This window comes from Synchiropus splendidus, chromosome 7, assembly GCF_027744825.2.
Source record: "Synchiropus splendidus isolate RoL2022-P1 chromosome 7, RoL_Sspl_1.0, whole genome shotgun sequence".
NCBI classification, from domain to species: domain Eukaryota; kingdom Metazoa; phylum Chordata; class Actinopteri; order Syngnathiformes; family Callionymidae; genus Synchiropus; species Synchiropus splendidus.
The window spans coordinates 19,771,072-19,794,081 of record NC_071340.1 but is presented as its reverse complement, the minus strand read 5'-3'; the positions used below and the strand labels follow the sequence as shown (position 1 = coordinate 19,794,081).

General features: G+C 45.8%; 1 protein-coding gene across 3 annotated transcripts in view; it reads left to right on the top strand.

Moving 5' to 3' along the window:
* ttc28 (tetratricopeptide repeat domain 28) overlaps positions 1-22,126 on the top strand; it is a 222,976-nt gene extending 200,850 nt beyond the window's left edge. For 2 of the 3 annotated variants that reach the window (XM_053870003.1, XM_053870005.1), the window contains 15 exons: positions 4,224-4,353; positions 4,431-4,649; positions 8,431-8,590; positions 11,000-11,140; positions 14,781-14,925; positions 15,015-15,194; positions 15,265-15,803; positions 15,906-16,153; positions 16,621-16,745; positions 16,813-17,044; positions 17,126-17,202; positions 18,431-18,454; positions 19,133-19,262; positions 19,335-19,442; positions 19,833-22,126. In XM_053870003.1, coding sequence (XP_053725978.1) covers positions 4,224-4,353; positions 4,431-4,649; positions 8,431-8,590; positions 11,000-11,140; positions 14,781-14,925; positions 15,015-15,194; positions 15,265-15,803; positions 15,906-16,153; positions 16,621-16,745; positions 16,813-17,044; positions 17,126-17,202; positions 18,431-18,454; positions 19,133-19,262; positions 19,335-19,442; positions 19,833-21,445 — 4,071 coding nt within the window. In that variant the 3' untranslated portion in view covers positions 21,446-22,126. The remainder of the gene's footprint in view (positions 1-4,223; positions 4,354-4,430; positions 4,650-8,430; positions 8,591-10,999; positions 11,141-14,780; positions 14,926-15,014; positions 15,195-15,264; positions 15,804-15,905; positions 16,154-16,620; positions 16,746-16,812; positions 17,045-17,125; positions 17,203-18,430; positions 18,455-19,132; positions 19,263-19,334; positions 19,443-19,832) is intronic. The other variant, XM_053870004.1, reaches the window with a different exon arrangement.
* The last annotated feature ends 884 nt before the right edge of the window (positions 22,127-23,010 follow it).

The window sequence follows — 23,010 nt, the reverse complement described above, 5'->3', positions numbered from 1 at the left end:
AAATAAAATTAAATAAAAATATTTTATTTAAACTCACTTATATCTTCATAAGTGAAGTGTAAATAAATGTATTACCATAAAAAACTGCTTCAACAGGTGCTTTCATGAACAGTTTTTACTGTTGGGGGGTGCCACCACTTCATCATTTTTTATTTTCAAGATCTTCTCCATAGTTGGTAACTGTTACAGATTTTTGTCACGTCAATTCAGTGACACACTGCTGCCACCATATGTGGCTAATGTAGTAAAACAGAGCGTCTCGTGGCCCTCACAGCCCAAAGGCATAAAACAAAAAAACTTTTAGCAGCCCTCTAGGGGGCGCTCGCGGCCCAACCATGGGCCCCGGCCCTGTGGTTTAGATTCACTGCTGACCATTAAAACATAGAAAAGCATAGTAACCATGAGCCAGGTATGGGAATCTAACCCAGACGCAACAACGTCCATCAATCCAGTGATGTGAAATGATATTACATTGGCTTTCCTCCTCAGCTGCACATGAGAAGCAGAGGCAAGTTAAATTGAAAAATTTTCAGTAAAAGCCCCTCGGGAGAGAGAGAAAGTGCTGAAAGGGAAGAGAGAGAGCAAGGGGAGATTACAAAAAAAGGACGCTGCAGACCTTGAACACGACTCCTGGCAGTATGCTGTGGAGTCTGCTGAGCTGTTGTCATCTCCGCAGACAGCCGACAGATGACTGAATAGTTTCTGAATCGGGACGGTCTCCGGGGTCTGCTGCCTTACTCTGACACAGACACACACATAATAACTCCTTTTCGGCTGCCCACCTGTCGAGCGTCTGACTTCTTCCGTGGTGGTGATACTTCCTGGATGTCTGTGTGGCGGCCGTCTGCAGGGACCTTCCTCAGCTGCTTTCATTTAGCAAATCTAATCCAGAGGTTTGCTGTTATGATGCACGCCAGCTATGTGCATCTAGGCGACCCAGATTGCTTTCTTCCCCGTCTTGTGTTGTAGTTCTCAAAGAACCAACATTGTCTGCTTGCAATTATTTATAACGAGTGAGGAAGAAAACTCCGAACCAAGGTGGTAACTCCACCAGACGCGCTGTGCCTCTGAGTCACGCTCAGGAATTTGTGTTCAATTGAGCAAAAATATTATTCCAACAAACCGATGCAACATATTTTCCACTGCCTGTTTGCAATACAGCGCTTGACCTTTAGAACCCCAGTGCGACCGCAAACCTCCGTCGGTGCCCGTGTTCACCGCAGCGCTCTCCTTATTTCCGTCATCTGGCTACAGCGCATCCGTGACGGGAAAGAAAGCCATGGTCCACTAGTCATGACAAGCAGCCATAGGTGATGTTCAGAATCAATAATAACATGCTTCAAAGCTTAGTAGCAATTTAATTTAATTTAAGTTTTATGTTGTGACTTTGTTTGTGACTCCCATGCCTGACCTACTTTAGCTTTTGTTTTCAGCCCATTGTTTCTTTTTGAACTGCTTCTAAAATAGAAGTTTCTGGAGTCCAATTGCTACTTGTTTCTGTGTATCATAGCGACGGGCGACTTGCATGCCTCCCGCCATCAAATCAGATCTCACAGTTCCCTGACAGCTGCTCATGAAGTCACCTGCCAGCGTAGAGTGTAGTCGGCTCTGCTGGACCTGTGAACGCGAATGAATAAATGCATATTAGCGGCCCACATTACCCTCACTCTCATCACCGTTCAGTGAGAGGTCAGTGTGCGAAGACCTTTCAATAAAACATCGCAGGTACATATTCCCTTTGACACACTCATGTGACGTGTCAGATTTAACTCACGTAATCCTCGATGCAGAAACGCTTATTCTGAAGGAAGGTGAGAGATGGCATCTGTGTGAGAGTCACATTGATCTGACTCTTGGATTGTGATCTCTGTCTGAAGTGCAGGGAGTTTTTATAAGTCACAGAGGCAAGTCGTCCATAAAGCGTTTCCATCTGCTCCCCTCAGTTATGGAGTCACACTGGCATTGCTTGACACATGAAAGGTGGTCACTCAACGCGCTAAAAAGAAGGTTTAGATGACACTGTTTTAGCTAGAAAGGACCAGTCGCTGGGATTGTAATGCTGTCCAGATTGGAGTAGCTTGTTATCAATGAGCCTCTATACCAGTGTTTTTCAAGCTCTTTCAAGCCACCCACACTTAGTTCATTGAGAAAATGCTGAGGCTCACCACCAAAGGAATCTCGGGCAAATTGTGGTTAGTTGGAAGTACTGTACAAAATCCCTTTTAATTTGTGCAAAATTGTGGCTACAACAAGAAATTGAAGGAAATGTATTTGTCTAAAAATGTCTCCAGAAAGGGGTGTGTTATATGGCAAAAATACATCATGATTTTTAAGTAACTGTTTCTATTTTAGCACAATCTCTTTTGCATGATTTTATTCTAGTTTGGGGAATTTCCAGATATATCTATAACATTCTTTGCAGCCTGCTTTATAACAGCTATGATTCTTTCTCTCTTCACATTTTATTTGGTTCTGCATTTAGTTTTTAGCTTTTAAACCACAAAGCAAACTTTGACAGACTACGAGTGTCAATGACGCTTTGAAGGGAGGTATCACATTAGCTCTGTGAGCTCAGTGACAGTCTTTGGTGTCGCGGTTCCTACAAAGACCACTCCATCGTTCTGTCGTGAAGGTGTGTGGTCAAGTTCGAGGTGCATCAGGTTTAAAAACAACTTGACGTTGCGCATTTGACCGGCGTCTTTGCTGTGAGTGTGTGAGACGAGGAGCATTGTGCACAACACTGCACACTGCGAGTGATGGACGAGTACAGTCAGCATGGATCTATTGTTTATAGAAAGAATGTGACCGAATCCATGTCATCTCCTTGCATTGGTAGCTTGTCAAGCTAGCACAAAGCTTTAATGTTGTCACATCGTTCACCTCTATCTCCGGACAACTTGGGTGAAACTGGATCATTTCCCATCTGAAGACAAAAGCTGGATTATATCACTTTCACCTCACATTGTTAGTGTTAACACAGCATCTACAACCTCAGAGGAGCGAGCAGCCAGGACGTCTGTGTTTACATTGCTTGACACAAGTTCTTGTTTGATGAACATCGACGTTTGTCTCAAGAATAAAATGTGTGCTGTTTCTGAATTTGTATGCGAGATACTTTCGGCTCATCCTCTGTTTACACAGAAATAGATATGACACCCGTCAAAACATGAAAAATACTGAATTACATTTAATCTGGAGCAAAATATCAATGTTAAATATTGTCATGAAAAAGATATGATATCTACATGATCTCAAGTTTTATTGCTGTTGAGCAATATTACATCCTGTCGCAAAAATAATAGATGTATCTAAATACAACTGTACTCAATGTTCTTTAGTTAATGTTGTCATTTCAATGGTATATTTGATCAAACCATAACTCTAACTCTTTAGTTTAGTGCAAAAAAAAAAAGTGTTCATGTATTCAAATATCGACATCCAAACATGACAAAAACTTTGTCAGTTATTGAGCAGAGATCTTCTGCAGATCTCGTCACTCCTCCTCCGTGACCTTGGAGCTCGCAGCGCTACAGCGCGCTACTACGAGAAACATACGTTTTTACTCTGCAGAATCCACACTGGAATAACAATCCATTTCAGTCTGGCCAGCAGCTTCTTTTTCCCCTCAGCCATCTTTTTGTCTGCTTTGAACTGTGGTCAAACAGTGTGAGCAAAGTGCTTTATTCTGTCGGTGGCCTCATGTGGAGTGGCTCACTAGTCTCAGCCCTCACGCAGGGCGGTCTCAGACACAGAAATAGGGAATCAATAAAGGCCTCCATGAATCAGCACTCCTGTACGGCTCCGCCGTGCCGCCCTACCTCCTCATTGTCTCTGTCCTCTCAATCCAATGTCCGCCGCTGATTAAAGGTCCTACCACGCCACAGAGTTCAGCAGGCATTTATTCCTTTGTTTCCCGTGATGTCCAGATAAAGATTTAGCTCCTCATTGCCCTTGTTGGTGCCCATTCAAATAAGACCTGAAGAGAGGTTTCACTAGATCCACCCGGCCATTTGTCAAACTTGAAGCCAAGTGGCCCTTGTGTGAAGGGAAGGTGTGAGGAGGAGGTGAGAGGCTGCCATCTAGTGGTGGCCCTCACAACTCTTCAGCTGTAGCGCCAGCAGATGTTATGTTGACTCGAGATTTACTGGCTCTGCAACTTCATTGTTGACGACGGAATCATCATAATCATCATTAATTTGACTGTTATCGTTGTTTACTTGCAGCTTTATCGTGCGTCTGCGCTGTTTGAGACGATTCGGCACGAAGCCCAGCACAGCACCGACTATAAACTCTCCCTGTTTGATCTGCAAACCTCCTGCTACCAGGCGCTCCAGCGGGTCCTCGTGAGCCTCGGTATGTCTGCAGTCTGTAATGGCTCTTCACGCGTGTGCTGTGCTGTTCTGAACACCTCTGTCTCCTCCGCGTCGCAGGACACCACGACGAGGCGCTGGCAGTGGCGGAGCGTGGCCGCACACGCGCTTTCGCTGACCTTTTGGTGGAGAGGCAGACGGGCCAACAAGAGTCCGACCCTTACACGCCGGTCACGGTGGAGCACATTTTGGACACGGTCAACAGCCAGAGAGCCCTGGTTCTTTACTTCTCCATGGCAGCTGGTTATCTGTACAGCTGGCTGTTGGCTCCAGGAGCAGGTGAGACGCTCGCATTGTCTTTTCTAACACTGTCCTCGGGCTGCGGCGTGACGTGTTCCTCAATCTCTGATCACAATGTTTCAGTCAAACCATACACGTGGTGAGTCGTGAGCCTCTTCATACTGGATGGGGTTGAGGCTGGTTCTGGTTGCCAGAGGAAGTTCTTTAATCATGTGGCGGCTTCAAAACAGCCTTTTTATCTTTTGTTTTGGGTGGAGAACTTCAGCGAGTCAAAGTCTGCCTTTTTATTTTACCGTTGCAAAGATTTGAAGCCAATAACTTTGAGAGAATGTTGCAGGGCAATAACTCAAATTTCTCCACCTTGACCTAGTTATCGCTCCCTGAAAAGTCTGAGTATTTCCATCATGTTTCTCTCCAAACTCAGTCAACGGCTTAAAATGAAATGGCTCTTTTGTATTATATTGTTTCTTTTCGATGGCTGGTTTCCCCCTAACTGAAGGGTTTCCACCACATATAAACAAGCGTGGAACACCGCCACGGAACAAAAAAATCCTGCCACACCTCTCTCTTTTTAAAGAAGTAATCTCACCTGATCTAACGTGTTAAAATGAGGTGGAAACATCGAAACACACACATCATGGAGGTGGACATGAACAACGCGGTTTTCGCGTAAAATCCCATAGCAAACCTGGTAATGACTGAAGTCCAAGTCACACTTTCTGGCCGACATATGAAGAGATGGACCGCTGCTGATTCGAGAGTTTAAAAACATTTTTAGTGTCACCGACTCAGTAAATTTCAACACTTTACCCTCTGCTGTGTTCCATTCCAGTGTCAAAAGCTCTAGGTGGAAACACTGAACTGAAATGAAATGCAATCCCTCGAGCGCTTTTTAAAAACAAAGGAATTTTTTTTTACTTTGTGTACTTTACTATTAGCACCTTTTACTTCCTTCCAGTAGCACTAGCTTGACTAGGTCCACCCATGCAAGTGTATAGCTGGGTTCCAGTTATGCCCCGGAGGTTGGAGCTGGGAATGACATCACTGCGTGTTCCTGTTATCAAAGTCGGAGGACAAGATAGTGAGATCCACATAAGCTAAAGCAGCTTTTGCTGTCCATTTGCAATGACAATTTGGATGAAGGCGAAACACAAATTTCCAGAATGTGTGTGTTATTTCATCGATTGGAAATTTGCACTTCCTGTTTGTGTTCATCTTCGCTTGCGTACGACTTTTTAACTTGGGAATCCTACACTGTGACATCACTTCTTCATCTTCTGAGATGCTAAGGTCATCGCTCCATCTTCTTCTGCAATATTTACTTGACGTTACAATTTTTTTTTTTTGTGACAAAATGCTGATTTTAAGGCCAAAATGAATGAAGAACTCCAAAAACAACTCCAAAGGTGATGTACAGTTTGGTGAGGGATTACAATGCGCTACGTGTATCTGATCCCATTATGTCAAAGGAGGAAAGATTAAAGGCCAGTCATGGATGCAAATGTGCTTGATCAGCATCCTGAAGGGAACCTTGTCCATGACCCCAGTTGGAGTCCAGTTTGAGGCAACCGTTCTTGAGCCTGGCTCCCTGGACTTTTTGTAAGTGGCCTCCACTACAAGCAGCTGAAGATGAATGAATTGTTTATGAGGTTATTACTAAAACTTTTTTTAGCCGAGTTATTTTGGTCAACTCCCAAAAAAAAAAAGCATCAAAAGTATCAGATGAAATTGTCATTTTTCCAACCGGCCTGTTTACGCACTGTTAAAGTGTAACACAATGGCACAGTCAGAAGCGTACACACTGTTTCTTGTTCAAATAAAAGCGGATAAGTGGCTTAAAGGCTCCGGCTTGTTTTCAGCTGCAGGGGAGGACAGGAAGGCTTTCACACCGAGCTGCGGTGCCACCTGACACTTCACTGTTGGGATTTGCCCCCTGTCCCGATTCTTGCCTCGGAGGGCTTTTGCCAATGAGCCACACTAATTGGTAGTGACAGCGCCAAACAACCATGGCGATATGGAGACACATGCCAACAGAGAGTCGATCTCTGACGCAGCTTCTGTCTCTCTTCATCTGTGTCATTCGACTAGGGAGAAAGATGTTTTTCCCAAGTTCAGCTTTACCTGCCGTGTCTTTAGTTTGAAGGTGATGTGCGGCTCTAGGGAGGTGACGCCTCATCCAAATTCTCCAAGATACGTGGAGCACAACAGGAGTGATGTATGGCACTGAAATTGCCACGAGCAAAGAGAAAGCCACTTGCTCGCTAATCGTCTGTCTGTCACTTCCTGGCGTTCCACAGCATCCAGCTGGCTCGCCAATATGGCCGCGTCGGAAGAGCCTGCCGCTCATGAAAGGCGTCAAAACGCTCCTGCTAACCTCATTGTAAATCATGTGTCTTTGTGCCGTCTGAATGGACAAAATATAGCCATTCAAATGCATATTCAAAGCAAGTCATTTCTGTACGTTCAAGCCCTTCAAAGGCTTCCACACCCCCGCTGACACTCCTGCGCGACAGTCAGCCGAGCTCCCACAGCGGGCAGCAGATGGCACAGGCGGCCCACTCTTATCTTTTATTGACTGTTATTTGTTTTATTAATTTTGCTCCGCAGATGCGCTTGTGCGCACGTGGCCTCTTTCACAGCTCCTATCTCCTGTAGTGAGCTTGTAAAACACACATGTCAGAGGAGGGAAATGAATAAATTAATATGTTTAACACATGAATTCAACATCACAGAGGTTTCGCTTTATTACTCCACGCTTTCGCCAGCTGTTGTAGACAATAAATATTTTAGCTGTGCATGCACGGTTAGGCTTGAATGTGTCTTTTAGTCACAGTCAGGATTTTGTTTTATTTTAATATGAGCTGCGGTATACAGCGCCAAATGTAGGGGACACCTATGGCAGGGTGACAGTGCATGACAGGGGGCGCAGAGACAGATAACCATTCATGAGAAATCGTACGACTGAGTCAACAAACAATTTCTGCAGACCACACAGCTCTGATTAAACCCCGAGCATGAAGTAGAATGATCTTGATATTAGGGCTAGGGCGCAATTTTTCCATGATAATATTAAATATTGATATTTTTGCCCAGATTTTCAAACCATTGTCAAATGTAGACCAAGAACTCGCAGCTGGATTCACCAACTGTCACTCCTCAGTGCCGTTCCGCAAGCGCACCACAGACTACATTCATCATTTAAATATATACATATTTAGCCAATTGGCTAGAAAGGCGAGACAAAGTGTGGCCTGACAAAAGCCTCTTTTGCCAGAGCTTTACGCTGGTTACGAGAGAAGTGGCAGCCTTGTGCTAACATGTTGTTGCGCTCTCGGCGAGCAGATACTGAATAACACCATCTGTGGGATGGATGCTTGTCCTGGGCTGTAAAACTGTGGGGAAAGTAGTTGGATATTGGTTATTTAATCCAGCTCCCACTGCGACTCCCAAAATATTACTGTCAGAACCTGTTCTGCCACCTGGTTATTGCACATAAGCTGCTTTGTATATTTATATTATGTATATTTATAAATATGCAAATACAAACACGGTCACCTCTTTGACTCAATGTCTGGGAAACCGTGCATTTTTATTATCATTTATATTATAAATGACAATTGCCATGCAAATCGAATCGGCACCCAAGTATCGGAAAAACATTGTCTTGAGTCAAATCGGCCCAGCCTTCCTACTTGATATCACAGATAGAAGTGTAATATAAAATCAATATTTTAAAAGAACCAGTGGTTGAGTCCCTTTGTTGTTATGACAGGAACGCTCCTCTATCAAGGCACAATATGGTATCATCTCATTCCTACAGGCATCCTGAAGTTCCACGAGGTGTATCTGGGTGAAGGCGTATCCGAAGGAGGCTCGGAGTTCCAGGAGGGGAGCAGTGTCAGCATGGTCGGAGGATCTTCTCTGGAGCAGCACATTGCCAGCGCTCGTGAGGCTCTGGGGGTGGAGTCGTACTACAGCAGGTGAGATAAATATCTGCTCCTCACAACTGTTTAACAGCGATAGCTGCGTATTTCAATTTCCAAACTGTTATGACTCCCTCTACCCCCCACCCCACATCGGTGGAAGGCCAGTTTATGATCCATAAAGAGTGTAAAAGAGTGTTATTCTATCCCATTACACTCAAGGAGCCTTCACGACCTGCGATAAGTACTACTTCAGTCTCCCCGATGGGAATAAATGAGATGGAATAATGGCTCCAGACTGTTGAACTCAGCCAACAAAACGGTGAACCTGACATGTAAGAGGAGTTAGACTGAGTTGAGAAAAGGCTGTCAGGCATTTGGGAGAGAAATCAATGCAGTAAACAACCAGCCGCTGGAGGACTGGAGCGGGGAAATACAGGTGTGGGTGGAAGTGAGATTACAGATGACGTTACAAATAAAATATGACCCACATTTGTACCACGCTAATGGTTCGTCTTAGTCTGACTTGGGTGACAGTCAAGCCCTTTTCAGGTAAGGTTTCTTTTGTTTAGTTGAGTCCTTGAATTCTGTCTTGTTTTGGGTTGTGACATCTAGAAGTCTATGCCCTTTCTTGGTCTTCACCTATTGAAGTCTTGGCCCTTTTGAAACCGTTGTCATTCCCTGACCTTGACCTCCTGTTCAGGTTTTTACCTCTAGAAGTCCTTTCCTTTTTAGGTATAGACTTCGAAAAAGGCTGTTGTTTGTTGGTCACGCCCCTTTAAAATCATTCTCATTCTCTGGCCTTAACCTCTCGAAGTCCTTGCCCTTTATTGGTCTTGACCTGTTGACGTCTCTGTCCTGGTTCTGTTTTGACCTCTTGATATCCTTACCCCTCTTTGCACTTGATCTGTTGGTCTGATGTCTAAGAGTTATGCCTCATTGGAATAGACATTTCCATTTACCGTAATTTCCGGTAAGCAGCAGTCTGAACCCGGCGTCTTATACATTGACGCGGCATGGATTTTTACAGGCTGATGAGCGTCTTATTTACCTTTAAGTATTCAAAATACGCTTTTTCGCCGGCGTGTCCGCAGCTCCGCCCACAGAGCTGATCTCCTGGAGGACTGGAGATGAGAAGCAGCTAAAACAGTGCATTTTGAGAGCTTTAATGTTGATGATGAACATTGCTGGGTTTGTTTCATGAGTCAGTCTCGATGCCGGACCCTGTTTTCCAAACTAGTTTGGAAGTGATTCTCCTCCATTTTTAAGCCCAGTGCACCGCTGACCTTTCTACAGTGCAGACAGCACCACTGCACCCGCTGCTTTTGTATGAGCAAAATCTATTTTCCTTCTTAAACTTGGTGGGTGTGGCTAATATTCCGGTGCACTCTGTAGTCTGGAGTTTATCTAGTGTCAGTCACATTTTTTATCTCATATTATTGTTATTATTTTTCTTTATTTGTCGTGAACTCTCTGCTTCCCATCGTGGACATCTTAAAATCCTTTGGCGAGCCGCGGTTTGATCCAGACTGACCAGCTGGTCCACCACGTGCCAGCCGGCACCACCTCAGCTGCCTGGGCCTCCTGTCCCATTACCAGCTCATTTACCACTCCAATGGGAAGACGCGCACTCGCCACTGCGCTTGGATGGTCACAATACGGAGCCACTTACCAGCCAATTCATTCCTGTCCTCCAGGACAGAGCACGGGAGGCATCGCCCGGAACTAAGGGCTGAGGCCACATGAGTGGAATGGATATAGAGAGTTGGATGAAAAAGTGTGTTTCAGGTTGTTGAACTTGGAGTTAAATTTGTGAATATTTAATTAAATGTTTAGCAGACATGGGGGTGAATTCCTCAGACAGCTACCTTGGGAACACTGTTGCAGATATAGAGGAATGGGAGTCAGGGAAAATCCCACGGAAGGTGAAATGGATGCGGGGAAACAGTCTGTTAATTGGAGCAGAAACTCATAAGAAAATGTTGCTAACTAAACCTTTGCCAGCCTCAGCAGGAAAGATAACACGCAATCGTTTCAGATAAGAAGAGCGGGAGCCGTGATATCGATCTCTCTGTGCAATGAACCAGCCTTGGACTATAAATGGTTTCCTGCTGGAAACCGTTCATGCAGCAAGTCAGCGGTGGCGATGCTGTCATGCGTTTGATACCATCGGAAGCGCAGATTGCACACCTGTAACTTTAATTCTGAAACTTCCTCAAGTCTTTTGAGACCAAGCATGAAGGAGCATTGTGGAAGAGCAGTCATCCATGGTTTTGACATTAACAGCGTTTTAATGAAAAGATCTCGCGCCGGCTTACTGTCTGCGTGTTTGGGAAATCAGGCCAAGTGTGTGATGGTTTTTGCACGGATAAAGAGATTGTATTCCTCTACAGAGAAATCTGTGTTTTGAGTCCCGTGCCGAAGGCTCTATTTCTCTTACTCTTGATCCTGTTGTTCCTCATCCAGGGGGTGTTCAAACAGCGAGACGGAGAGCGAAGCGGGGGATTCGCTGGACCAACAGTTTGAAGAGCTCAACAACAAGCTCAATTCCGTCACCGATCCGACCGGATTCCTGCGCATGGTCTCCCGGAACAACCTTTTCAACAGGTGGGAGGATGTCACCTCATGGAGCGGGGCGCTGCTGCTTATTTACACCCCGAGATAAAGAATCAACCAGCACCCCGGCTCATCTGTGAAAGGAATCCTTTGCTTCATTGTTCATCCTCTGCAGATGCAGAGCGTGAATCCTCCTTATTAAAAAGAGCCAGGAGAGTCAAGCTTCTAAAGCCTTTATCAACTCTCCGCTGATGGTGTGTGCCGAGCGACAACAATGAGCCGGGTTTTTTTAGATGTTTGCCCCTTCTGTTTGCTGTGCAGATTATAACAGCAGTGAGTCTGACGGTGGCTTTCTCCCGCACCTCCCTTCAATTGTTTATTTGGACACTATATATGTGTGTGTGTGAGTCTTGGCCATATTTCCTTGTCCTCGTCCACAGTTGAGCTGCTCTTTGATGAGGGGTAATTCCACATTTAATTGAGTCTCGGTGCTCATTAAGCCCCTTTAATGGGCTGCCGGTAATAATCCGCTCATTCTTTTGGGCTTCAAAAAGTCTGAATGCTAAAGCTTCTGGAGCCGCGGAGAGTTTCATTTATCACCGTGCTTTAAAGCAGGAGATAATGAAACCAAATCTCATTGTCCTTTCATGTTGTGGTGGTGAATTTAAACAGGTGCTCTGACGCTGCTTTTCTTTTGCTTTATTTCGTCTTCAATATTGCGCTGTCCCTTCCTGGTTTCTGAATGAAAACATCAAGGGGGGCGGAGTCTACAATGGCTCTCCATGATGTCATCTCTTCCTCTGGTATTATCACCCGCTGACCTATTTTCATCCCGCGATGTAATCGACCCCAATTAGGTGCTCAATGAAGAAAGGGCGATAATGACTGTCTCTTTGTAATCCACTCAGTGTCTGGAATAGTTACATATTCCAGAAGCATAACCATTGACCCATTTCTATGTGATAAAGGACAAAACTGATGGATGGATGGAAAAAAGTTTTAAAATTTGACCCAATATTATCGTGGAAAACAATAGGAAAAATCTTGTTTAGTTTTCAAAGATATGCAAGATAATATTATTTATATTAATATTAATATTATTTACTAGAAAAACTAACAAAAGTTAATACCGTAATTTTGGGACTATAAGCCGCTACTTTTTTCTCGCGGTCTGAGTCATCCACGGCTAATATATGCCGATTGAATCAATGAAATCGGACGCTTTTTATTTACCCTTGAAGCTCTCAAAATGCGCTGTTTTGGCCCCTTGTGTCCACAGCTCCATCCACAGAGTCGACCTCCTGGAGGTCTGGTATGGAGAAGCAGCCACTGAGACCGGCAGTGGTGTCTGCACTTCAGGCACTTGGGGGGGAAAACAGCGCATTTTGAGGGCTTTAATGTCAATAAAAGATGTGAGACGCTGTCTGGAGACAAAATGTGTTCGGCTCAAAAGTACAACATGAACACAAGCGAGTCGGGGTTTGGCCGCTGACTTGATCCCGCTGGAGAGATGCACCTTGTCTATTGTGAGAGCAGCGTGGATAAATCAAGACGCTCCGTATTACGCAGCTTGTTTCTGCTATTACCTCACTCTCGATGCTGGACCCCGTTTTCACAACTCGTTTTGAAAAGTGTTTTTAAGCCTGTGCACCACTGAACCTGTGGCTTACAGACCGGTGCGGTCTGTTTTCCTTCTTAAATTGAGTGGGTGCGGCTAATATTCCGATGCGCTCTATAGTCCGGAAGTTACGGTATATCAGTACTGAGAAAAACTGAACAGAAAATAAATATTTTGTAACTTTAGTATCTTCTTTTTATTGTATAATTTTACCACTTTCCCATTTATATTGACGCTCATGGTGAAGCGCTGTTGCCTCCCTGTAAACACCCTTAAAGCATTCAAGGCTTACTCCATTCATTAATTGAGGACTATTAATCTTAACTACATGTTATGTTAACATGTAATAAAACTTTAGTTACATTCTGGCAGTAGCTCTCAAGGTGTTACTATGATGGATGAGCCCCTGCAGTTGGACACTCCTGTGTTGCTTGCTGCCACTTTATCATGAGGCGTCTGTTGTCGTTTGGTGTGTCTGAGTTTACATGAGGTACTTACTTACTTTCAGTCGTATTAATCGTGATCTGAGTAACCTTGTAGTGTCCAGCAAGGATGGAGCTCTGATCATGGTTTTGTTGCAGTGCATTATGGGAGTTAGGTGGGCTTTTTCCGGCAGCCGTAATTACAATGTCTACTTGGACTTGTCATGCAATTCCTCATGCAAGCGCTTCAAAACAGAAGCATGTCTGCCTTGTCAGTGCTGGCGGAACACTCACACTTCAAGTAGGAGTTCAAGCAGGTCTCCACCACCACCCGTCGTCCTCCTTTCTCTTATCCAGTCCCTGGACATTTGAAACTCACCTCCACCTATCCCTCCTTTTCTCTCTCATGCGGTGTGTCAAGTTAAAAAACGATTGTTTGCTTTCCCATGGAGGCTCCCGCCAGAGCCCGAGAGGGAGACAGAGTGTGGGGACTGGAGGGGATCCAGTGGCCTGGGGCGAGCAGAAGGCCAGCAGGATAGATGTCGACTGGCTCGCGGCCCGAAGACACTGGAGCTGGGGAGTAGATTGAAAGGAGTGACAAGTGTGGCCATAAAGCCCGGCCTTGTGTGGCCACTGTACCACGCAGCTCCTACCCCACGGCCAACCATTAGCTCTGCCGTGTTCTGAGCGAAGAGCTGACGCTCCTCCTGACGTGACAAATGCGCTTTGTTTCACTAACTCCCAAGTTAAGGAATAAGTCACAGCCCCAGCCTTTAAGTTGTGATGAATACATAATGTATGAAGAGTGGATCCTTCAGCAGACCCCCGAAGCGCAACACTGCCATCTTGTGGTTCATATTGATACTTGAGATGTCGATTCAACTCGAGCTTTTGAGGGTTTTATGTCGCCCTGAATGAGTTTCCTCCCACATTCCACTTGTGTATGTCACCTCATAAGAACACTGCCTTTGTCCTGATGCTTTTATAAAGTCATTTTAAATTTGTTGGCTCACAATTTCCTAAATGTAAAATCATTTTTTAATGATTATTTTATGATTGAATTCCACACATGTAAAACAATGTGATCTAATCGTATATGCACTCGTCCTCATGCTCTGTAGAGAAACTTCAGACCACATTATTGCTTTTTAAACAGCCACCATTTATTTATTACGACAGTCCAAGAGCCAAACCAAGTTCCCTTGTGAGACAATGTAGCACTTTCTTGTTCCTCTTATTCAGCTCTTATTCAGGAACAGCGAGAGCTCGATAACAACTGATGTATATCAGTGCTGGGTTCAAGTTACAACTATAAGTTATATATAGTAACTGTGTCCCAAATGACTGCCGGACTTTTTCAGATGGTTAGAAGTACTTATTAAATTCACTGTAATGTTGAGATGACAGAGTTGTTTTTCAGATTCCAAAGCGGTGTGTTCGCGGATGAAGGTCTTTGGATGTGATATTCTCTTCTGTTTGCGGCTTTTTGACAGCTGCTGCACCGGCAACTTTGAGTTCTCCTGGATTTTAATTGAACTCACTTTGACAACCAAGCTGTGTTGATGACATTGCGTGCGGCTGCAGGCGTTGTTACAGATATGTCTGACTGTATCCAGTCGACTCATTCCGGATTATGTTTGCGTTTATCCAGGAGTTGTCAGAGTATGACCAGCCTCTTCAGTAACACAATGTCTCCCGCCAAAGACGGCAGCTCTTCTCTGCCGCACCGCTCCAGCGGGCTGGGGAAGCCTCCTCTCCGGGCTCTTTATGACCTGCTCATTGCACCCATGGAAGGGGTAAGCGCTCGCCCTCCCCCGGTGTTTCATAAGACTCGATGTAGATATTGCTTCGAGGAAGGAGGTTTACATGTTGTGTTGGTCTTCAGGGTCTGATGCACTCCAGCGGACCGGTGGGCAGACACAGACAGCTAGTGATGGTCCTGGAGGGAGAGCTCTATCTCATCCCCTTCGCCTTGCTCAAAGGCAGTTCGTCGAATGAATATCTGTATGAACGCTTCAGCCTCATCGCAGTCCCCTCAATTCAAGGCCTCGGATCCAGTTCAAAGGTAAAACCTTTTTTTAAAAGATAAACGTTGTCTTCTTCTTGTGAATGCTATTTGTCGTCTCACCTCACAGGTTCACCCCAGACGTCCGGGACCAGCTCCATGTGGTGGGGTCTCAATGGCGGCAGTGGTGGGGAACCCCAGACTGCCTTCCCCGGTGATGGACCGGTGGCTATGGGGGCCGATGCCGTCGGCAGAGGAAGAGGCGCTCATGGTGGCGGAGCTACTGGGCTGCCAGCCTCTGGCCGGCTCGGCCGCCACTAAAGAGAGGGTGATGAGCGCTCTCACGCAGGCTGAGTGTGCCCACTTTGCCACCCATATTTCATGGAAACTGGCAGCGCTGGTGCTCACTCCAAACCCCGAGAGCGTCACTGGCGGAGCGGGTTCCAGTGTGGGAACGGTCGGACGGGGCGGGGGAGGAAGGAGGGGGAGCAGCAGCAGAGGAAGGAAGGGTTCGGTCGGGAGCGGCTACACCATCCCTGAATCCCTCCACATGCAGGACGACGGCAGCGACGTGGAGAGCATCTGTGACAGCCCGTCCCTGCAGGAGTTCCTGCTCACGGCTGCAGATATCCTGGACTTGAGGTTGCCTGTCAAGCTGGTGGTGTTGGGGTGAGAGGGCTGTTTATATCTTTTGAACAAAACATGGAGCAACTCTGACTTGTCCCTTGCCAGAGGTGCCACTGCAAGTAACTTGCCAACATCTCCTTTCAGCTCGTACCTGGAGTCCAGCAGCAAGGTGACTGCCGATGGGGTCGTCGGACTGACCAGGTCGTTCCTGGCTGCCGGTGCTCAGTGTGTCCTGGTGTCCTTGTGGCCCGTCCCGGTGGCAGCCTCGAAGGTTTTCGTTCATGCTTTCTACACTGCCTTGCTCAACGGGACCAAGGCCAGCGCAGCATTGGCTGATGCCATGAAGACGGTTCAGAGCAGCAAGCAGTACTCACATCCATCCAACTGGGCTGGTCAGTCCTGACTTTACCCCCACTTTATTTTATTTTATTTTATTTTATTTCAGAGCAGTCCTATTCATTTGAGATGATTAGTTTAACACTGTACTAGCACAACACAAACTACTTTGTTTCCACCCACACTGCGATTTTCTTGTCCAATATTGTGGCTAGATTATTTCAGTGATACAAGTGAATGTTGTGTTTTACCACGCCAAAACGTTTAGTTTCTACCTGTTTTAACTGGACCAGATGTGCGATTCAGCTCAAAGAAAAGCAATTGAGGAAACTTCAGAACAAAATCACAGTTATTCTATTCACACATATTGTCATTGTGTTATGTGTCGTAAGCATATCACCAGTGTTCACAAAAGTGTCTGTGTTTAACGCTGCGTAAATGTGAGGTTTGTTTGTACTTCAACTGCAATATTGTGTTGAATATGATTGAAATGTAAGCAGTTGTGTTGTGGTCCTCTGCGCAGGGTACATGCTCATTGGCAGCGATGTGAAGCTCAACAGCCCCTCCTCTCTCATTGGCCAAGCTCTGGCTGAGATCCTGCAGTACCCAGATCGTGCTCGTGATGCCCTGCGAGTGCTGCTCCACCTGGTTAGCAACAACTCACTGTACGCACATCTCGGTGCCGCGGTCCACTCAAACATGTCCTGGATTTCAGGTGGAGAAGTCTCTGCAAAGGATCCAAAACGGGCAGCGCAACTCCATGTACACATCACAGCAGAGTGTGGAGAACAAGGTGGGCGGGGTCCCCGGCTGGCAGGCTCTTCTGACAGCTGTGGGCTTCCGTCTGGACTCTGCAGGCTCCAGCATCCCTGCTGCTGTCTTCTTCCCCACCGCTGATCCGGGGGACAGGCTCCAGCAGTGCAGCACCACCTTGCAGTCGCTCCTGGGTGTGTAGTTGCTCATCCTTTTGAAATGATCTGTTGCGTAATATTTCAGCGCGCTGTGATTAATACCGCTCTTTTCATCAGGTCTACCACCACCAGCTCTCCAAGCTCTGTGCAAACTCATCACAGCTTCAGAAGCAGGCGAGCAGCTCATCAACCGGGTACGTCCCTTGGATGGCAGAGCGTTAGATTCAGACACACATGGAGCTCTTGGTACATACTACAAAGTATTGCACGCCCTGCTGTCAGACTGCCGCATTCTTCGGATCAAACTTTTGTGTCCGTAAAAAATGCTGTCCTTGTTTCAGTCTGAAACTCGGATCAATTCCCAAACTATGGTCTAAATGCACATTTTCATCCACTGGGTGACAGTGGGTTAACGTCCCTCAGCCATGAAAAAAAGCACTTTTTATACTAGATTTTAGGTTTTTTGGTGAACTTTTTTTTCCACACTTCAGAGCAGCACCAAACTTTCTGTTGTAAAAGTATATTTATAGTGTTTTAGCTCAAAAAACGAAAAACATAGAAGTATGTTGTGGCAAAGTTAGACAGGATTCAACGTCTGCTTTTCTAAGTCCAGAAAATTCAAGAAAAATTCCATCTGAAAACAGAGAGGACTCAGCACAATCGTAGAGCAGCTGCACTAGTGAAGCCTCAATACAAGGGTCAAGAGTGAAGCAGACTGAGTGATATTGGAATAGAAAAATCTGTACCGATGGAAAGTGTTTATTACGATAGGAAATGAGTCAGAACACGTTTTTCTCACTCAACCATATTACCTCTTTCTTTTTTTTTCCATTTAAACTGCAGTTACACTGTCGAGAGCTCACTGTCATGTAATTTGGCTTGGAAAAGGTGACAAAAACACTCACTCACAGCACATTTTTTAACCCTTCTTCAGCCATTAAATCAACATAAACCCAGCCCACATGTCTATAACTTCACTGGTAAAGAGGTTCAAGCCTCAATAGAAACGATGGTGTCTTTACAGCAGAGCAATACTTGGCTCTAACCTTATTCTCTGCTCTACATGTGTGTTTTTATAGTTAGGATTGAGGTTCTGTGTGAGACCTTGCGGTGTTGAAAACTCATGTCTGGGTGTATGAACGCAGTACATCACATTACACGTGCAAGCGCACACCTCCAAATCTGCATTGAAATCCCAATAGTCCTTTAAGTTCATATTCTTTCACATCCAAACATGTGGGGCGATAATCTTTATCCCTATTTCCTCTCTATGTGTCCATGTGACTTGTAAGTCTACTCAGTTATGTGTTATTTTCCCAGTGCCTCTCCTTCTCTCACTGCCCTTTCGTGTATGAGAACGCTCTGTGTGCATGCTATTAAACTCTTGTTTTCTCTTCCTCTCATCTAACTTGCTCTCTGAAGGCTGTTAAAAATATGGTGGCAATGGTGAGTCTTTCTTCAACTGCCTGTTTCTCTCCCAGCTCGTACTTTATTACCTTCATTAGACGGATCAAGATCTGGATTAAAGAAATATAGTTCCCTCCCGTCTCAGTAGTTCCTGTACCCCAGTTCATTGGAGGGCACACTTGAGGCGATCAAAGTAAATCCCTACGTAATCTAAAACAGTAGTGTGGGAGAATATTTTTACGCTCTGAACAGTTACGTCAGATTTACAATGGGATCCTTGTTTTGGACGCAGTAATCCTCTGGCGTGAAAGGGCACCTGTGTTCTGGACTTTGTTCTGCTTTTTTGCGCTTCAGCGTTGCAAAAACAAACGCGCTGAGCTTTGTGTAGAAGAGTAGTATTTTCATTGTGTAAGTAATGTAATGCAGAACAGTATTTAGCGCTTATTTTTAGTGTATGTATGTATATACTATATATTAAATTGTGTGCAAGTGTTTGAATTTCTACAAAATTGAATTAAAAAAAATAATTCATCTTAAGTGTAATACAAAATCATGTCATGTGTATATTTGTGCTTTTATTTTTATTTTTTAGGAAATAAATACTGCTCAGTCGCATGCCATTTTGGATAGTCCCTTATATTTTTCATGCTATTTAGTGTCATGCATATTTTTTGCATCACTTTAATCCTGTGTCTCTCCATCGTTCTCCCCTCGCAGCTCCATCAGGTGCTAGTTCAGCTTCAGACAGGTGAAAAGGAGCAGGACTTCTCCCTGCTGCCCATTCAGGTGTCCATCAGCGTGCAGCTGTGGAGACTGCCGGGGTGCCACGAGTTCCTAGCTGCCCTCGGTACGCATCGTGTTAGACTCAAGGAGACCTTTTTCCTGTTGACGCTAACCATGTTTTGCTGTTGCCATGCAGGGTTTGACTTGTGCGAGGTGGGCCAGGAAGAAGTGGTTCTGAAAACCGGCAAACTAGCCAATCGCCGTACCTTGCACTTTGCTCTTCAGTCTCTGCTGGCACTTTTTGGTACGTGTAAAATGCTTTTTTTTCCCCACTGATTTATAGATGTTTTCTCAAAAGTCAATATACGGTGTCCTGGGATCAGTGCTGCTCAGCTGTAATGTCATGGTTTTGTGTAGACAAGAGGTGAGAAACTCAGTGCGGTGACTAAAGACAAAGTCGAGGGCGAATCAGATGCAACATTTGTCTGAGCTGGAATTCTGAATGTTTATTTTAACACGCTGCTCCTCGCCGCCTCCTTATTTTAGCTGTGTTTATCTACCACTGTTGTGTTCAGCTTCAACTTCAAATAGTGGTGACACATTCTGCGTTTCTCTCTCAGGCCTGCTGGCTAAATAGGCCTGTAATGAGCCTATAAAACACATGTACCTGATCAATACTTGCATCTCCCCTCAGACTCCACAGAACTGCCCAAGCGTCTGAGCCTGGACAGCTCGTCCTCGCTGGAGTCCCTTGCTTCGGCGCAGTCTGTCTCCAACCCTCTGCCTCTGGGTTACTCCACCCTCCCCTTCTCTCCTTCCTGCCTGGACAGTCAGGCCTCAGACGCGATCTCTGTTTATAGTCTCAGCTCTGTAGCTTCCTCCATGAGCTTCGCTTCCAAGTCCGATTGTGATTTCCTCAGTCACCGCCAGCGCAGCGGTGCCACGGCCCACTATTCAGCCCACCGACACCCTCACGTTCCACGCAGTCGCTCCTCTCCCCACGGGGCCGCCGCGACACTGGGAGGCACCCGAGGGGAGGAGGAGGAGTATGAAGGCTTCTCTATTATTAGCAGCGAGCCCCTGGGCAGCCACTGCGACTCCTTGCCTTTTCCACCTGGACACAGCCAGCGTCACCACCGAGGAGGGAGGGGGGTCTCTGGAGGCTCCGCTTCCAGGGCGGGAAGAGGCTACACCGTGTCAGTGTCATCCCGAGGCAGCGTCAGCACCCCCACTTCCCCGGTCAAAACCTGCCTGGTGCCAAGTCCAAACTCGCCCTTTCAAAAGGTGGGTAAAGTGAGCAGCTCCGACACGGGTGAATCCGACCAGTCCAGCACGGAGACAGACAGCACGGTCAAGTCTCAGGAAGAAAAGGTGGCCCCTCTAGATCCTCAGGAGCTGGCGCAGAAGATCCTGGAGGAAACCCACTCGCACTTGCGTGCCGTTGGTAGCCTACAGCGGGCAGGGGCAGAGGGTGCCTCTGCAGGAGGAGGCACAGCTCGAAGCAGCGCCTTCCGCGCCTCCGAAACCAGTGCGTTCAGCCGGCCGAATAGCAGCGCCAGTGGTCGCCTTCACTCTTCCCCAAAGCCTAAACCCCCCTCCCGCTCTTCTTCCCTGCAAAAGATAAGTTCCGGTTACAACAGCCCTGCTGTCTCCGAGTCTTCCCAAAAGGATGGCAGTCATCCATCGCCCACGCTGGACAGCCACGCCCAGTTCAAATTAAAGTATCCCAGCTCCCCGTACAGCGGACACATATCTCGATCTCCGAGCAACATTTCGCCCAGTTCCGGCCACCAGTCCCCTGCTGGCAGCGCCCCCTCCCCAGCGCTCTCCTACTCCTCTACTGGATCTGCATGCTCCACATCAGCTGAGCCATCAGACCTGGACCGCCTCAGAAGAGGCGTCATTGATGAGAAAGTCCAAGCTATCCACAATCTGAAGACCTTCTGGGCCAATGCTGCGGCCCAGCAACAGCAGCAGCTGGGTCCTGTCAGAGCCGTCCACGCTTCCCCGGGACCTCTGGCTGCTGCCAGCCGGGATGTGCTGAGTCTTCTTAACCTTTCGCCACGGAGGTGCTCCCCGAGTGAAACTCAAGACAGCCTGGAACTGCGGGAGATGGGGCTGCAGTCACTGGACCGGGGGAGCAAGAACTCTTCGAACGGACATCACTGCTCCAACCCCAGAAAGGTGGCCCCGTCACCCGCCTTCTCCACGAGCAGTAGTCCTGGTGCTCATTCTATCAGACTACCTGCTGGCAATGGATACAAGTTCCTCTCGCCAGGGAGGTTCTTCCCTTCCTCTAAATGCTGAGACTTTCAACGTGGCCCCCCCCGGGTTTTACAAGCAGGAAGAGAAGGGCCAAAAAAGCTGACCGCTTCAAGGACTCATCCGGTCAGTGAGTGCGGTCTTGCAACGGCACTTGAATGCTTTAGAGTGTCTTGTCTTCGTGCCCATAATACTGTAAATGGCAATGAAAAATACTCCACGACCTGATACTGTGTTTGTGTGTATCTGTGTGTCAGGTTTCTGTAAATGCCATTTAGTATTTGCTCCAGAAAAAAATCTTGTTTGTGTGGGCCAAAACGCAACAGCTACAACTGATTTTCTTTGTTCGGATTTTTTCTCTTTTCAAATTTAATGGTTATTGTTATTATTATTATTATTGTTTGCAATGTTATTAATGTTATAATAATTAATATTATGTTTGTAAATTAATTCCAGTGGTTCACAATCAGTATTAAGCGTTTTTATATGAATAAAAGGTGAAGAAACATGTACCGTGTAAAGATGGATAGAATGGAGGAAAAAAAGATTTAATATTTTTTATTGAAATCAAACGGGGCATTTTGCCTGATTTCTTTGTGAATTGAGTGTCTGCTCTGAAGCATGGGTTCTCTTGCTATTCAATGTTCAGTATAATGTATGACTTTTTAGCCATGATTTTTGAGATTAAACATCAAGGTTTCATGCAACCACCTGCCATTTATCAGTAAACGGTTTCAATTAAAAACACAGGGTGGCTCTCTTGTATTCTCACTGGTTCCACAGCACACACCTCCGGACTGACTCGGTTGTCTGAAGGGAATACTTCTAAGTCCCTCAGGCTTCTCCACCAGGTACAACACAGCAAGTTTCAGACTAAACTTCATGAGATGATCAAAGTCTGAAAATATATCTGACGACATTGTACCAACCTTACTCGCAGCACGAGCTAATAACTAAACAAGTCTCAGTAACTGCAAATATACTTAGTCAGTTTCATTCATTACAAATACAGTTCAAATAATGTTGAACCAAAGTGTAAAAGGGGATGAATATGTACTTCCTAAGGTTCTAATCCATAGGGTTCAAACGTCATACGGACCAGCTGGGTCCCTCACGGACCATTTTTAATGCACATTTTTAAGGATTTCCACTTGCTTTTCCTTTGGCTTTTATATACAGAGAATTGATATAACTCTGGTGGTGTTGATTGGCATAAAAGCCAATGCTAGTTGTCAATGTTGCTACTTGGTTGGTCACACTGGGTCAGCAGGGGAAATGTCTGGAGTTGTTTCTTCATTTGTTACGTTTTTTTTTTTTATGAGAGAAGCAACACAGGACGCCATGGAGGTGAGTGAAAAAGCGCTAACTTCTTTTCAGGAGCACGTCTTCGCAATGCTTGATGTGTTCATCGATCTCATCAATAATATAAAGTTAGAAAGTTTTCAGTGCTTGGCAGCACATTAAAAGTACAGTACCGGGGGCAGGTGGTGTGTTGGCATTTGTAAGATGCATTTCTGGGGACTCAAAAAAAAAAAAGAAATATATATATATATATATACACCGTGATTTGTACCTGAGAATGCTATTTGCACTGGTCCAAATATTCTGTG